Source organism: Diceros bicornis, chromosome 37, assembly GCF_020826845.1.
Source record: "Diceros bicornis minor isolate mBicDic1 chromosome 37, mDicBic1.mat.cur, whole genome shotgun sequence".
Classification (NCBI taxonomy): Eukaryota; Metazoa; Chordata; class Mammalia; order Perissodactyla; family Rhinocerotidae; genus Diceros; species Diceros bicornis.
The window spans coordinates 3,008,210-3,025,577 of NC_080776.1; the positions used below are offsets into that span (position 1 = coordinate 3,008,210).

Sequence of the window (17,368 nt, forward strand, 5' to 3'; positions counted from 1 at the left end):
AAGACCACACAGTAAGTGACAATCCTGAGACAGGCTTGAGGTTGGAGCCCAGAAATATCAGCTCCTGACTCCACGCTCTTAAGCAACACAGCCAAGGGTCTAATTTATGTTAACAGATATGAGAATAGAATAGTCATGTGGGACAGAGGGCAGTGCACACAGATTAAAACACACACAGGAAGGCAAACTTTAACTGTGTCACACTAAGGCTTGGTTTCTGATGGGATTAGTGTAAATACTGAGGAAGTTCAACGGATTTTAGGAGGTTGAGAAACCATTAGGCAAAGATGTTGAATGAGATTGTTAATACAGACACTTATTCAAAGTCACCTAGGGAATGATGTGCATGGAGTTAAAAAAAGGATTTGGGGTCACTTGCCAAAATCTTGACGTATGTGGGCGATGAGCAGCATTTAGCTGATGACCTCAATGGGCAGGGTGGAGGGTACCATATGTGGATGTCATTAAAAAGCGTGTCTTTCCCCGTCCCCACAAAATGATAAGTGTATTTGCTTACAACTGATGATGAAAAGCTAAAAGAAGGCTGATCACAATTCCCAGTTTTAGGCGAGGATACAGTATAAGTGATGTCTTTATAGGAGGAGCAGATCTCAACCATAAACACTAAAAATAACAACAACTAACATTTAGTGAGCATTAACTACATGACAGGCACTCTTTTAAACATGTTCATCTATTATCCCAGTTCATTCACATGTGAGAACAATGAAGGATAAATGGGCTAAGTCATTACAGTTGGAAGAAATTCTTCGAGTCAAGATTGAAACTCGTGTAGAACTCAGAGGCTGAGCTCTGTCACTAGGCTACTCTTTGAGGCAAAAAAGCAAAAGAATAATTGTGCAAAGAGGATGAAGGTGCAGGGGGCTTCCCCTGAGATAGCGTCATGTAGTCATGTAAAAGGTTTTAGCAGGGAGGAAAAGAAGAGAGGAGAGGAAAAAAAATGATATCTCATTTTTCTCTCTCTATGATTACCCATTTAAATATTTTTAAAGTAACGTATATTACCCTCTTACTCTAAATTAATTTACTATTGATGAAATGTTTTGGTTTTATTTTTTCCCCCTCAGATAAAATTTCTGGGTCCACTGTATGAATTAATGGAAATTATTGACTATTTAATAAGAATGTTACAAAACTGCACGATATTAATTTATCTTTCTCTACTGAATCAAATCAGATACATCTCTGTCAATTATACAACTATAAGGACCCTTAGACATTTCTTTATTCCACTAAAAAAACACAGCAAATCTTTTCCATAAAATATTTGATATTTAAAATTATGTAACAATGAAATTTAGAAATGAAGAACTGATGGTTATCCAACGTTCTACTGCTTTTAAAAACTTTTAGTTCTATCAGTGTATCTTTTCTAGTGAAGTAAATTTTTTTTTATTATGAAAAACATACTTTGACATATGGTAACCAGTAATACTTAACCATTAACTATTAAAGTAACTAGTAATTTGGCATATAAGTAACTAGTTTAATGCCATATTCTACTTCTTGAGTACAGAGTTTAAATTGATTCTGTAGAAAATAGTTTTGCAAAACCACCTAGATCAAAATCTTTGTTTAATAAAGCGTGAGGAGGTAGGAGAATAAAAGGGCTGATCAGGACACCTAATTTCCAGATGACTTTTCCTTTGTGCATTTTTTAATCAAGCTTTTTATTTTCTTTTATATATTTCTCTTACTTGTACTTAAAGGAGAACTTTAAGAGAAATGTCACTGAATAATTTCCTTTCCATTTTTCCTTCCCTGCTTAGAAAGAGCACCTACAATTGCCAAAAGAATCACCTCTAAATAGAACATAATTTGTTCTTGCCAGGCGGCAAAGAATTAAATAAAAGTTGCATACGGCTGCTTGCAACAATCTAGGCTTGAAAGATTGCTAATGGGTTAGCAGCTTGACCCCCTCAATCATCCTTCCCCAGCTCCCTGTAGAGATGCCAGCTCCCCCACCCCAACCCTCCAGTGTAACCAGCAGTCTCTCCTCCACCTCTGCTCCAAACTTCAAAATGAAAGTGGCTTAGTGAGAGGACTGCAACAGGAGAGGAAAGACATGTAAAACATGTTCTTTGCAAATGTTATGAAAAGGGAAACTTGGATATACAATTTTCAGTTACTTATAAACATCTTCCTTTCACTTCCTAGCTTCCTCTAAGAGATGAGAAATTAGAGAAGAAAAGGAAAATAGTAAGCTCTTTAAATTCTACTTAATTGTGCAACTGAGTTCCATGACATGACTTTCATTAGTAAATGAGAATAAACGTGTGAATGGTAATGAGCTCTATGAATGATGGTTGCAGAACAGGGCACAGACACATACATAATCACCCTTAAACCATTATAGAGTAAACGAATCAGAGAAAAACAGCAGAGGGTGACACTGAATGGATTCAGTATAATTTTCGTTCAATTTTACGTAGTTGCTTTAAACACCAAATATACAATCAAGGTTTTATGTTGAAGAAAATCAACTATGGACTGCTCTGTAAATCTCTTTTACATTAATTAGGTACTCGTTATTTGACTCAATATAGAATTTTACTTGGTTAGGATGAGTCTCTTACTTTGTGAACATTTAAGTCAGTTTTTACAAAATTTAAGTCAGCATTTCCACCCCTAAACCTAATTCTTCCAGGCTTAGAATTATTTGCAAATCCTCATATAGCAGGATGCTTAAAACTTTATATAAAGGTACATTTTTTAAAAATTGTGGGAAAAAATGGAATGAAAAAAATGTGGAAGATGTCTCTTACTGATAATCACTTCTTTTAATGTTCTTTGCTTTATATTTAAAAAAAATTTGTATTGTGGAAAAATACACACAACATGAAATTTACCATCTTAACCATTTGTAAGTGTACAATTCAGTGATCTTAAATATATTCACATTGCTGTACAACAATCACCACCATCTGTCCCCATAACTCTTTTCATCTTGTAAAAGTGAACCAATATATTCATTAAACAATTATTCCCCATTTTCCCCTCCCCCTAGCCCCTGGCAACCACCACTACATTTTCTGTCTTTATGATTTTGACTACTCTAAGTATCACATATAAGTGGAATCATATAGTATTTGTCTTTTTATGAGTGGCTTATTTCACTTAACATAATGCCCTCGAGGTTCATCCAGGTTGTAGCAAATGTCAGAATTTCCTTTCTTTTCAAGGCAGAATATTCCATTGTATGTATACACCACAGTTTGTTGATTCATTCACCCATCAATGGACACTTGGAAAAGATTTATTTTTAACTAGATTACCTAGATTACATTTTCTTGGTTGTCATCCAGTTTAAACAGTGTGTAGCTCTTATTACTTTTTTTTGCCAGTAAGAAAAATGTCATTCAGTTTCAAAAATCTCCAATTCCAAAAATTCACCATTTCAAAAAATGTTAGGAGTTACTACTTCAAAGAAAATCTGATATTTTGAATGTTTGGCCTTTCTCCATTCTCTCTGAAAAGTGTGAAAACCTTTTTCATAATAATAGCAACTTTTAGTTAAGCAACGATATATATTTTTTTCAAAGAAAATTCCCATCGTGAAAAGGTTCGTTAAAATTTACTTTAAAATAAGTTTCAGAAAAACAATAAAATCTGGAGGCTGCCCCCACTGGAAAATTTGAATCCCAGAGACCTGCTGTTTAGTGAAATTTTGCTCTCTTCCGTCATTCACTAGAAGACAGGAAGTCCTTATTACTAAAAATTGCAAGCTGCAAAGGCTCTCAGAAACCCCAAATGGGCTCTTAATACTGACCTTATTGAATCTCTACACGAATGAGAAATAGGGTTCTTCAAGTGCTTGTGAAACACCAGGTCCAGAAAGTCACAGGCACTTAAAGCGTTGCTGTGGTTGAAATTAGTGACAGAGCTTCACATAACGACAGAGAGCAACAGATTCTCTAAGAGGGGACTCATGCGACTGGTAGGTGGCTTCATTTGAGCAAGCCCATACATTCTATGCCCATTTTGAATCAGCACATAGTCTGAAAATGTATTCATCATAATGGGCCTTGCTAATCACTATACTAGCATGGAAATCCTATGCCAGGTCAGTGTTACTTATACCTGTCCTTAGAATCAATTGACGAACTTTGAAAATAGGTCGATTCCCATCCTTAAACCAAACTTATACAGGGAGAATCTCTGGGAGTAGGTTCTGATGCATGCCCAAGTACAGAAACCATTAATCTACTTACTTTCTGACATAAAGTATCTTGTCGTTCTGTAATGCTAAACCATGATACACAACATCTCTGCTGTCACTTTATGTAAAAATAATTTTCCTTCCAACAAGCTATGGTCATGAAGATTTATTTGAAGGTATAAAATTGACAATTTTAACAGCTAGAGCGGTAGGCTTGTGGGAGTTATCTTTTAGGCAGAAACTCAGGTTACTCTGAGAGACCATTTCCATAAGCCTTTTAGTTGAATAGAGCAAACATCTATTCATATTCTTGAGGAAACCTTGAGTGCAAGAAGTTAACATGAATGCAGAAGCCAAGTATACTGTTTAATAACTTAAAGGCAAAATGTTAGCAGAATATGACCCTGAAGAGTCAGATATTTTCCTCTATAAATTTTGAGTTAAACTGCCCTGTCCCTAAAGAAGTTGTTCTTTCTTGAGTCGTGTGTGTGTCCACACATGTGTGCACTCACACTTCTGTGTGTGTGTGTTTTATTCAGCATTTGCCCCACAGGAGACTAGGGGCCACAATCAGCTCATATCATGCATGATGTGCTGGCTTAATTTTATGTTTGCATCATTATGGAGAGAAATGATAAGCGCTGGACTGGGCTTACCCCAGCACGACCCCCAGAGGGCTGCTGATGTCCACACGTGGCAGTAGTGTACACAGTCAGATTTTCTAGCATTTTGAGAGCTGGTTGGTAAATACAACCATTACTAAATATTAAATTATATAAATCCACTATTAAGTTTTATTAAAACAAAGCTAAGATATACTTAAAATTCATTATTTCCTGATTAGTTTACTATATTTTACTACTATCTATGTAATTGAGTTGATTTACTTTTATTGAGTCTGAATGGCGGAAATACTACATAATGGTGCGCTAACTGGGCATCTCTTCCAAAACTCACATTTGTTGTTCAAAATGGACGATGTAAGGAATGCTTACACCATGGAAATCAGCACACTCTACAAATTGGGGTGTTTTCCCTCTATTTTTTGAGTGATTATCAAAAATTTACTGACGTGTGGTATAATTTAAGAATGAAGAAACAATGCTTTGGGAAATGTGCTATTAAAAATTTTCTAAGGCAGCTATAATATATTGTGCCTGGAGTGGGCGTTTCCTTATTTAACACATTGGTGTTTTCACTAATTCGTAAACAGAAAATGAAATGAGCCTTCACCTGGAGAAGGGGCAGAGCCTACGGGAAAATAGAGGCTTAAGGTTTGGAAATGGTCAGAGTAATGAGGGATAGCCTCACCTGCAACAGCTGAGCAGGAACACAGATGTCGTTTGGTCCTCTCTGCCCCCCCAAATAGCCATTCTTATTATTAGCAAAATTGTGTTAATAACTAACCTCATTTATGCTTTGAGGAAATTGGGGGTACAGTGGGTTTTTAAGAGCAGTTGAGGGAGTGCTCAGCACAGCTGTGAGGTTACTGAAGTCATCCGTAGCAGAGGCGTGGGTTGGCAGTAACAGGATAAAGCCAGAGTGGAGAGAATTTATTCCAGATTTTGGAAAGTTTCCAGAAAGTGGAAACTAATTTGTAATCATAAACTGTTAAGACCAATGTCTGTATATGTAAATGTGTGTACACATTTATATAAATGTTTACTTTATGTACGTGTTTATTATATACAAATACATATATATATGATTTGCAATAAAATGAATAGCACGCACAATGCATGATGAATATGGGGACTGAGATGAGCTAAGAAAGCTCTATTATGAGAGAATTCTGTTCTGCTACCTAGAATTGAGGTGAAGTACTGCTGAGGAATATTCTGTCACTTTCTAGAGAACAGAAATCACACTTCTCTAACTTTATATATATGCTATTTGATGAAAAAGCCCATTGAGGGGAAGCTAGCACATATGATGAAAATAAAGATCTGTCATGAAAAATTCACTCAAAAAGTGACACAATGCACTTTTATCCCAAGAAGTTAAGGAACAAGAAAACCAAGCCAGCAGGTGTACAAAGCTTGTGCCTTGTAATGTTGTTAAATAAAAGTTAATTTCTGGAGTGAATATTAGTGAACCTGGAAGTCTTCTTATAAATGCAGCGATAAAGGTCTCCTCCAATGTGGATCAGGTTCAAGTTCTTACTCTCTCATCAAGAGCGTTAAAAAGACAGTAGAGCTGCCACTTGTTTTTATTTTTAAAAATACACTCCTAGATTCTGTTAGTTCTATTTTCTAATATTTTTTTTAGAATAATTGCATCTGAATTCCCAAGTGATCTTTAGTTCTTTTTTTTTTCTTTTATTAAATGAGTATCATGAAGATTCTATTTCTATTTTATAGGTCTTTTCAAAAAGCCATCTTTTGAATTCATATGGATTCACTTACCCTTTGAAATGTTTTTCACATTTTTCCTAATTTAAGCTTTTATTTAAAAAGTCTTTTAAAAACAGTATGCGTTTTTTGGTGATTTGACTCTGTGTAGGCATTTACGTAAAATTGGACATGTATAATACACACAACCTGGAGCTGTACTGAAAGGAGTTGTGGATAAATTTGCTACCTTTTGTTTTCTTTTACTCTACTACAAAAATCCAAACAGCAAGGTGTGTCTGTCTTGTGTAAACATATTAACATTGCGGGAGTAGTAAAAGTTGGTAAACTGAAAAAAGCAAGTTTAATTCTACTCTATTTTGATAATTATTTTCTAGTGCAAGAAAGTTATCTACATGGGACGCAACATGTAATATTAGTCATAAGTGGGCAATTATTAAGATATGTAAGACTCATTAAAAGAAAAATATAGTTTTAAGTTTTACTAATGGTTTTAATGCAGGCAGAACATCTGGTTTAAACAAATGATTTGTCATGGAATTATATCTGTGAATATAATGCTCTTTTATGGATTTGCCAATTCTCCCACTCTCCCAGTTCGTTAATTAGCTGGTGTTTGGTTTTAGAAAGCAATTGAGAGTGAGGGGTGCATCTGGTACAAGCTAAAGAGACTGTAGGATCTGGAGCATCTGAGGTTTGTCCTTTTCAATGTCTTGGTGAGATGAAGCTATGAAACACTACCTTCTGGTTACTAAAACTCACATGAAATTTACAAACCTAATACAATATTAACTCATTAATGTATAATGAAAACATAACTGTCACGTATTGTAAAAATACTTCTGTCCACGTGTGATCAATTTACATGAAAAAACAAAACGTAATCAGAAGGCACTTGATTCATTTACCATAAGAAATCACTCTCAGATTCTGACACATATTAACTCATTTATTACTCATCATAACCATGTGAAGTTGATAATATCAGCTCCTGGCCGAAAACTTGTGTGTGGTTTTTCAGTCCTGACCATAGGCAGCTATAAAGGCTTTACCTGGTGGGCCCCATAGAGGAAAGCTTCCCTCGCCACCCCAGATTTGGTGCACGGCCAGTGCACTGCGGGCTCTGAAGGGCATCACAGTCAAGGAGGACTCAGGGCTCCCTGACCCTCTGTACTCTCTTCTTTTAAAAATAATTTTTTTGAGGTCATATTGGTTGATAATATTGTGAAATTTCAGGTGTACATTATTATATATCAGTTTCTATATTGACTGCATCGTGTTCACCACCAATAGTCTAGTTTTTATCTGCCACCATACATACGTGTCCCTTTACCCCTTTCGCCCATCTCCCATCCTTTTCCCCTCTAGTAACCACTAATCTGTTCTCTTTATCCATGTGTTTGTCTTACACATGTGAGTGAAATCATATGGTGTTTGACTTTCTCTGCCTGGCTTATTTCACTTAACATAATACCATCAAGGTCCATTCATGTTGTTGCAAATGGGATGGTGTTTTCTTTTTTTATGGCTGAGTAGTATTCCATTGTATATATATACCATACCTTCTTTATCCACTCATCAGGTGATGGGCACTTGTGTTGCTTCCACATCTTGGCTATTGTGAATAATGCTGCAATGAACACAGGGGTGCATAAATCTCTTTGTATTATTGATTTCATGTTCTTTGGGTAAATATCCAGTAGTGGGATAGCTGGATCATATGGTAATTCTATTTTTAATTTTTTGAGAAATCTCCATACTGTTTTCCATAGTGGCTGCACCAGTTTGCATTCCCCCCAGCAGTGTATGATGGTTCCCTTTTCTCCACATCTTCTCCAACATTTGTTATTTTTTGTCTTGGTAATTATAGCCATTCTGACAGGTGTAAGGTGATATCTCATTGTAGTTTTGATTTGCATTTCCCTAGTAATTAGTGATGTTGAACATCTTTTTATGTACCTGTTGGCCATCTGTATATCTTTTTTGGAAAAATGTCTGTTCATATCCTCTGCCCATTTTTTGATTGGCTTGTTTGTTTTTTGATTTTGTTGAGTTATATGAGTTCTTTATATATTTTGGAAATTAACCCCTTGTCAGATATATGATTTGCAAATATTTTCTTCCAGTTGGTGGGTTGTCTTTCCATTGTTCATGTTTTCCTTTGCTGTGCAGAAGCTTTTTAGTCTGATGTTGTCCCATTTGTTTATTTTTTCTTCTGTTTCCCTTGCCTGAGCAGACATGGTATTCTAAAAGATGCTGCTAAGACCAATGTCAAAGAGTGTACTGCCAATATTTTCTTCTAAGAATTTTACTATGGGTTCTGGTGTTACATTCAAGTCTTTAATCATGTTGAGTTAATTTTTGTCTGTGGTATAAGATAACTGTCTACTTTTATTCTTTTGCATGTGACTGTCCAGTTTTCCCAACAACATTTATTGAAGAGACTTTCCTTTCTCCATTGTATGTTCTTGGCTCCGTTGTAGAAAATTAGCTGTCCATAGATATGTGGGTTTATTTCCAGGCTGTCGATTCTGTTCCACTGATCTGTTTGTCTTTTTTGTGCCAGTACCATGCTGTTTTGGTTACTATAGCTTTGGTAGTATATTTTGAAATCAGGGAGTGTGATACCTCCAGCTTTGTTCTTTTTTCTCAGGATTCCTTTGGCCCTTCAGGGTCTTTTTTCATTTCTTATAAATTTTAGCCTTCTTTGTTCTATTTCTGTGAAAAATGTTGTTGGAACTTTGATAGGGTTGGCATTGAATCTGTAGATTGCTTTAGGAAGGATGGACATTTTAACTATGTTAATTCTTCCAATCCGTGCACATGGAATATCTTTCCATTTCTTTGTGTCTTCTATTTCTTTCAACAGTGTTTTACAGTTTTCAGTGTATAGGTCTTTCACCTCCTTGGTTAAATTTATTCCTAGGTATTTTATTCTTTGTTGCAATTGTAAATAGGATTGTATTATTGACTCCTCCGTGCTCTTAAGCATAGCTACATTCCTAACCAGGTGCCTCCATTCAGAGGCCTCTTTATCAAGTGCCCTCAACAGAGACCTTCCTCAGGCGCTTTTGCTGAAATGTCCTTATAGGAGTGTGTGTGGGAGAGTGGGGCTTGAAGACACTTTTCCTCCATTCTGATTCAGTACTCAGTACTTTTCTACTCTTAGCCCTTTCCTCTCTCCCTCCCACCTCTCCACTGGCCCCCAGATCCCTGAAACTTCAGGGGCCTTTGTTTGGGGCTCCCTCAGCAGTGACACAATTCTCCACGTCTGTCTATCTGTCTAATCAATCTGAGCTGCCTGACCCTCGCCTGGAGCTGTTCCCTGGAGAGAAATGGAACAGCAGAGGAGTTGGTGCTTTCTCCCATTTAGCCTCTTGCTTGTACTATCACACTAAGTGATGAAAAGCTTGACCTTGACTTTGACTCTGACTTTCATTCTGGCACTTTGTCTTAACTGGCCACCAGCAGCTCAGCTCTCAGCTCAGCTCAGCTCTTGACACTATTTTTATAGACACAGAAATGGAGGTTCTGAGACCATAAGCGACTTGCCCAAGGTCAAATAGCTACTAAGAGGCAGTGCCAGGTTTCAAACAAGCCAGTTTGGCTCCCAAATCCATTCTCTTAACTACACAATCTTCTCCCTTGGGAAATCTCATTGTGTAATTTTCCATATTCATGTTCTGATATACTTCCATTTGCTTAATTTTCAGAAGGCAACTAAATTCCATCATGTTGACATTCTTATGGTGATGGGATTGTTATTACTGTGCTCCAAGTAAGTGAAGCATCATTCACTATGTGATTTTTTTTCACTTTAAAGGGTAGTTTATTGAATCAGCCCTATTGATATACCTATTCAAGAATGTTAGATAATAAGTCTTGTTAGGGATTTGTATGAGAAAAAAGACACCCATCTCTCCCTCAGCCAGCTAAAGTTTAGATCCAGATATCGCAAGTATTTTGGAAAATGCAATTTGGTTATAATTATTCTCAAATCACATATATTTAAAGGAGTGGTATTGTTTTTAAATCATTTTTCCACACACTTCAAATTTTTTCTTCATTGTTTCAGTTATAGCCCAAAGGTTATGTCAATAAAAAGCCAAGTTGCTCTTGAAAAGATTTTGCTTTTTTATATCAAGAATTAGTATTGTACCAAAAACCAAAAACATACATTAAGAAATACTTGGCAAAATATCACTTAAGAATTAAATATTCTTAAATTTTTTATGTCAAACTTGTGGAATTTGTAGATAATTACAAGTATTACACAAATTAGTATCTCTTTAAACACTAAAGGAAAGTAGACATATACATTTTACCTTATAATTATTATAATGAAACATAAATAGGACATTAATATAATAGAAATAGAGTAACTTATAATTATGCAAGTATAAATAAAATTAAGCATATAGATATATAATGCCATGTCTACCTGAAAAACACTTAAAATGGATAAGCTACATGTCTATGGATTATAAATTTTACTTCACATCCATTCTTTTGTATACAAATGATAAATAGAATAAAATATAGCTTGTATTCATCTGATTTTCCTATTTATGAACTGATCTATTTCATTTATTTATTTATTCAGTATATATCTGTTGTCCATCTATTATGTGCTAGAACAGAGGACAGAATGATGAATTGAGCCTTGTCCACAAGGAGTTTTCAGTTTAGAGAGACAAAGAACGCTAGGTGAGTCATTATGGGGTCACATGGAAATATCTAGCCAGTAGAAGAGAACACTTCTTAGAAAAGATAACAACTGATGAGTTTCTTAAAGTATGAATAAAATTTAGTCTGGCAAACGGAGAACGAAAGACTGTACAGACAAAGACATTGTAAGAACTCATTCCATAGAGAGAAATAAGCAGGAATCTGCTGAAAACGCCAAGCCTTTGGTTTTCTTTGGAACTGACCCTACATTAGTCAGTTGCCGTGACAGGGTTTTAGACAGGGTCGTGGTTAGATTTCCATTAAACAGAGTTCTTGCTGGTACTTTGTCAGGGGGATTTGTCAGGACTGGAGCCAAGGAGAGCAGTTAAACACAGGGACTCTTAATCAGGAGGCTTGGACCCCTAAGGGACTATAGATAGAATTTAGGAGGTCCTTGAACTTGAATGGGGAAACATTACATTATTATTCACAATTATCTCTTATTAAATACATTATTTCATCAATTACAAATGTAAGGACCGAACCACAGGAATACTGTCAGTACCAGCCACAGTGTAACCAATACAAACCATAGATGTATTCATGTTACATTCCAGTTGTTGTAGGTATCATAAAGCATTATTTATTTATTTACTCATTCATTCTTAGTCATGGTAAAAAACACGTAACATGAAATTTACTATTTTTCACATGCGCAGCTCAGTAGTGTTAAGGAGACATACTTAACTCGTACAGTGGGCTCATATAGTATTTGTCTTTTTGAGACCAGCTTATTTTGCTTAGCACAATGTCCTCAAAGTTCATCCATATTGTAACATGTCATAATTTCCTTCCTTTTTAAGGCTGAATCATGTTCCACTGTATGTATATACCACATTTTGTTTATCCATTCATTTGTCAAGGAATATTTGGGTTGCTTCCATCTCTTGGCTATTGTGAATAATGCTGCTATGAATATAGGTGTGCAAATATCTCTTTGAGACCCCACTTTCCACTCTTTTGGACATATGTACCAAGAAGTGGAATTGCTGGATGATATGGTAGTTCTATCTTTAATTTTTGAGGAACTACCATATTATTTTCCATAGCCCTTGCACCATTTTACACTGCCACCAACAGTGCACAAGGGTTTCAAGTTTTCTGCATCCTCACTAACACTTATTTTCTATTATTTTAATAGTAGTCATTCTAATGGGTGTAAGATGATATTTCATTGTGATTCTGCTTTGCATTTCTCTATTGATTAGTGATATTGAGCATCTTTGCACATGCTTGTTGGCCATTTGTATATCATCTTTGGAGAAATGTCTGTTCAAGTCCTTTGCCCATTTCTGAATCAGGCTGTTCATTTTTTGTCTTGAGTTGTAGTAGTTCTTTATATATTCTGGATACTAACCCTTTATCAGATATATGATTTCTAAACATTTTCTCCCATTCTGTAAGTTGTCTTTCACCCTATTGATTGTGTCCTTCGACACAGAGAAGTTTTTAAGTTTTATATAGCCCCATTTGTTTGTATTTTTGTTGCCCGAGCTTTTGGTGTCATATCTAAGAATCATTGCCAAGGATAATGTCATGAAGCTTTTCCTCTATGTTTTTTTCTATGTGTTTTATAGTTTACATTTAGGTCTTTAATCTATTTTGTGTTAATTTTTGTATATAGCGTAAGATAAAAGCCTGGCTTCAATCTTGTGCGTGTAGATATCCAGTTTTCTCAAAAACATTGGTTAAGGTGAATGTCCTTTTTAAAATAATATTTATGCCTATCGCTGCTTCAAAACTACATTACATATTAATCCTACTGTTAGTAATTTTTATGTAATCTGCTAATAAAGAAGCATATTACTGTATCACATTTATTTTTTAAGTATGTTGATGAATATATTTCAATATAATTTATTTTCCTTGTAATTCTTTGTAATTTATTTTATGAATTTATTGATTTTTATGCATTTATGATATAAAATATTTATTTTGTGCCTATTTATTCATTTAACATATGAGAAGGGAGTCTATTAGTTTCATCAGACTGCCACTGGGTCCATGGTCTCACAAAATATTAAGAATTCAGAGATTGTTTCAGTAAATCAGGCAATTGATGAAGACTTGAACTAGAGCAATGGTAAGAAGAAATATATAAAATCAAGAAATAGGCAAATTAACATGATTTAGTGATTAATTAAATACCAAGAACCAAGGAGAAGGTGAAGTCAATGATGATCCTCTAATTTTTAACTTGGGTAACTGGGTTGCTTGGTGGTGTGTGGTTCTGGGAGTCTCACCAGTGTAGAAGTTGCATTTAAAACTGTGAGTGGGCCTGAGGTCCTCCATGAGGAGAAGGTAGAGAAAGCAATTGACTCAGGATAAAACCATGGGAAACCAATGTTCAAAGACTAGCCAATTCATTATCAGCTACAGTGTCATGCTATATATATAATGTGTCATCAAATAGATCTACTATGTAAAGAATAAAACTTTGACAAGCAGTTGGTGGTTAATTTGCAAAGGACTATTGGTTATGAGTCTACTCTGCATTTATAATTTTTGCACCTGCAATTATTTGCCTGCAAAAACAAATGCAGCAGCTACAGTTGCTGAATTATAGGCACAGCTTTCTAAATTTGCCCTAAAAATTAATACAAAGAGATTCCATCTGTGAAAGTGTAGCAAATCTCTCAGAACTTTCCTGTCCCACATCCTGTCAGGCTGGTGGACACACTTCCCTTTTGGCTTCTGTCTTGGGCTTTATTCTTGCCTGGCCTTGTTCATGCATTATAGGCTAGTCACTCTGATGACTGAGAGTCAGAGGCCTTTCCTCATATCCAACTTTTGTGCTCCCCCCCACAAATGTAAAATGTACCGTAGTATAGGCAGACTAAAAATGGTAGCCATTTCTGAAGCACATCATTTGCCTCATTAATGTGAACAGATTTAATTTTTTATTCACATGTAATTTTACAAGGTAGGCAATTTGAACACTGTAAAGATGAAATCTCATACAAATTTCTGCTCAAAGGTGACAAGAAAATTAGGTTATTCTACTTTTAAAAAAAGTTTTAGCCATTTATTAAAAACACAGCTGTCAGTTTGGATCCAATATATTCATATTTCCCCATTATATTATTAGGACCATCAAGAAATTTAATAATTGTCCCCTGGCGTTTGATTTCCTATGAAAGCGTCATAACACAATCAGTACTATAGCAGATAATTATTGAACTGTGTGAAGATGGTTATGATTTCATCTGGGAAATATATAATAAAAGATGAGAAAAATAAAACCCAGGTTAACACGATAAAAATTCTGTTCTCATACAAATGTCAGTAATAATAAATGTGGGGACAACATAGCCTGCTTTATGAAAATGAAACAGATTCCAGGAGGAATAATTTGCAAAGGTTTTAATGATAGTTTGAATAATATTTGCTTATAATTTAATCATATTAAACACTTTGATAAATCCTCTGTGGTAGAAACAATATACACTTTAAGAATGGGAAACTCGGTAGTTCATTAGGCTAACAAATAAAATCAGAATGTAACATATGTTTCTTCTATATGAAATCTATATTTCCCCACTCTGGTGTTTGGAATTGTCATAGGATATTACCATGAATGGTTTAGGGGCAAATGAAGGCTTAGGAATTCTAAAATGTTTACTAGTTTTTATTTTTTATATAAAAATTACAGCGATTAGGATGGTATATTTTTGTTCTACTATCTTTTTCTCAGTGTTGTATGGGTCACGAAGAATTGAAGCAGTAGTTAGACACCAGCCTTAAGTTTATGGACAACGAGGCACATATCTGGACATTGGAATTATGGTGAAGTAATTTAGATTTAGCCAAAGGGATGATGTTAAGAAAACGAGAATTGTAAAGGGGAAGAATCATTCCAAAAAGAAAGTTAATTAGAAGTAAAAGATAGGTCAGCCATTTGTTCTATCTGTCATATATATGTGAACGTTTCAATGGATTCAATCAAATTTCAAAATATTATTAATGGAATGATAAACATAAGTCACTCATTCTCAAAAGGGGTAGAATAACATTTTGAGACATTAAAAAGGATAATGCTACTCACATCCTGAGCTACCATTTGTTGACACCAGAGTCAAGTTGGAAGGCCATGGATTCCGCACAATATCTTGCCAATGAATTGTGTCTGTGTAACAAAGGAACTTGTTCTGGTCCACATAGACGCCACCATTTAGGATTTCTGTATTAAAACAAACAGAGATTTGTCATGAAACTTCTTGGTGATGAAAAGCTATTCAATAAAAATGATTTACTTTTTAGTATTTTCAATGTTAAATTAGAGTTACTTTGTTACCAGCCAAGATATCTTTTATAATATCTTTTACTGAGTCACATAAATTGGAGAAATTTGAAAAGATTGAAAGATACAAAGAAAAACAACTGCTCATAATCCAAATACTCAGAAGAAACACTCAATATTTTGGTATAGACGTTCTCGGTCTCTTCTGTTTTTTACCTCCCGAAATTGAAATAATATTGCATATAGTATTTCATAGCCTGTTAATTTTGTTTAATATTATAAAGTGAGTATTTAATGGTAATTAAATATTATTCTACATTATTTTTAATGAGAATATGATATTCCAGAGGATAAGTTAAGTAGTACTTATTTAACCCATCCCCTCTTGTTGGTCATTTAACTTGTTGATCTCTGATTAGTTCTTTAAAATAAATTTCCACAAATGATATTCCAAGGTTATAGAGTGTGAATATTTTTAAGACTTTTGGTACAAGTTGTCAAATTTGCCTTAAGTAAAATTATTTCAGTCAATGTGACATTGACTAGAGCCAGTAGGTAAGTAATTAGAACAAAGTGGAAGCTAAAATGAATGCTTCAATCACAAAAATGTTTTTGTCAAATGGAATCAATAAAATTGCCAATCATTATTTAAGAATAACACAAAACAGGATAAAATAAAAACCCTATGGTTCATTAGGACAAGGGCATCACCATAGAATAAAATGCACTAAAAGTCAATTTTTACTTGATTCTCTATTTCACAATATTGGCCTTGATCAGTTAACTTGTCTCCCCAAACAATGGCTGATCAAATACACAGATTCTCTTTCAGATAGCTTTAAGTTATCCAGAAAATAAAAAGTAGATATTTCCTCTGAAAACACTATTCTTATTATTTGAAGAAATTGGTTATAAATACACATAACATCTTTCTGCCCAATATCTACACATTTTCCCTTCTTGTCCAATACAAAAACAACTTTAAATAAATCAATGTATAAAGCATTTAGTTACAAGTAACAAAAACCCAGTGAACAGTAGTCTGTATCTAGGGGATGATTTTTCTCACATGATAAGAAACGTATAGAAAGCAGTTACAGTTATTGGTTTAGCTGTCCCACAGAACCCGTGAACCAATCTGCCATCTTCAGTGTGTTGGCTTTATTCATTCCAGGCACAAGATGGCTGTTGCATCTAAAGGTGTGTGTTCTGAACTCCAGGTAGGATGAAGACAGAAGACCAAGCAAGAGACTTCCTCCTAGTGAGACTCCAACATCCTACTTGGGAAGAGATGCTCTCCCCAAAGATAAAGTCTGCATTTCATTGGCCAAAACAATATCTCATAGCTATTGCTACTGCAAGAGGGGCTGAGTAAGCAAGTATTTAGATGGATATATTGCTACTCAAACAAAACTGAATCAAGCAGGGTGTTAGTGAGGAAGAAGAGGGACATGGGTATTGAGAAGGCAATCAACTCTGTATCCCATGGTGGCCTTGAGAAAACCATCTCTCCTGTGCAGTCCCACAAGCTAAACATTTAAGAGTCCCGTCAAAACAAAGAGAGAGATAAAAGAATGAAAGAAACAGGTGACATCATTAGAGAGGTATTTGTGGAAGCCAGATTGGTGGGCACATTTAAAGTATCTCACTGTGTTGCATGTATAAAATCCTCCAAATTCATTTTGACATTGCAGGGTTTTCCACATTTAAAATCACTCCCGTTCCCATCATCTATCCTTTCACTGACTATTGGCTCCATTTTCTCAGGTGAGGGAAAAAAAGAAACAAAAAGAAATTAGATCATCTTTCTACTTCTGAAACCCAGTTCATTATTTTTCATGACCTAACCATACAACCTTCATCAAAGCA

At 35.0% G+C, this 17,368-nt stretch overlaps 1 protein-coding gene across 2 annotated transcripts in view; it reads right to left on the reverse strand.

Moving 5' to 3' along the window:
• The window catches only part of ERBB4 (erb-b2 receptor tyrosine kinase 4), a 1,098,037-nt gene that overhangs the window by 356,986 nt on the left and 723,683 nt on the right, over nt 1-17,368 (reverse strand). For both annotated transcript variants that reach the window (XM_058532926.1, XM_058532927.1), the window contains exon 4: nt 15,305-15,439. In XM_058532926.1, coding sequence (XP_058388909.1) covers nt 15,305-15,439 — 135 coding nt within the window. The remainder of the gene's footprint in view (nt 1-15,304; nt 15,440-17,368) is intronic.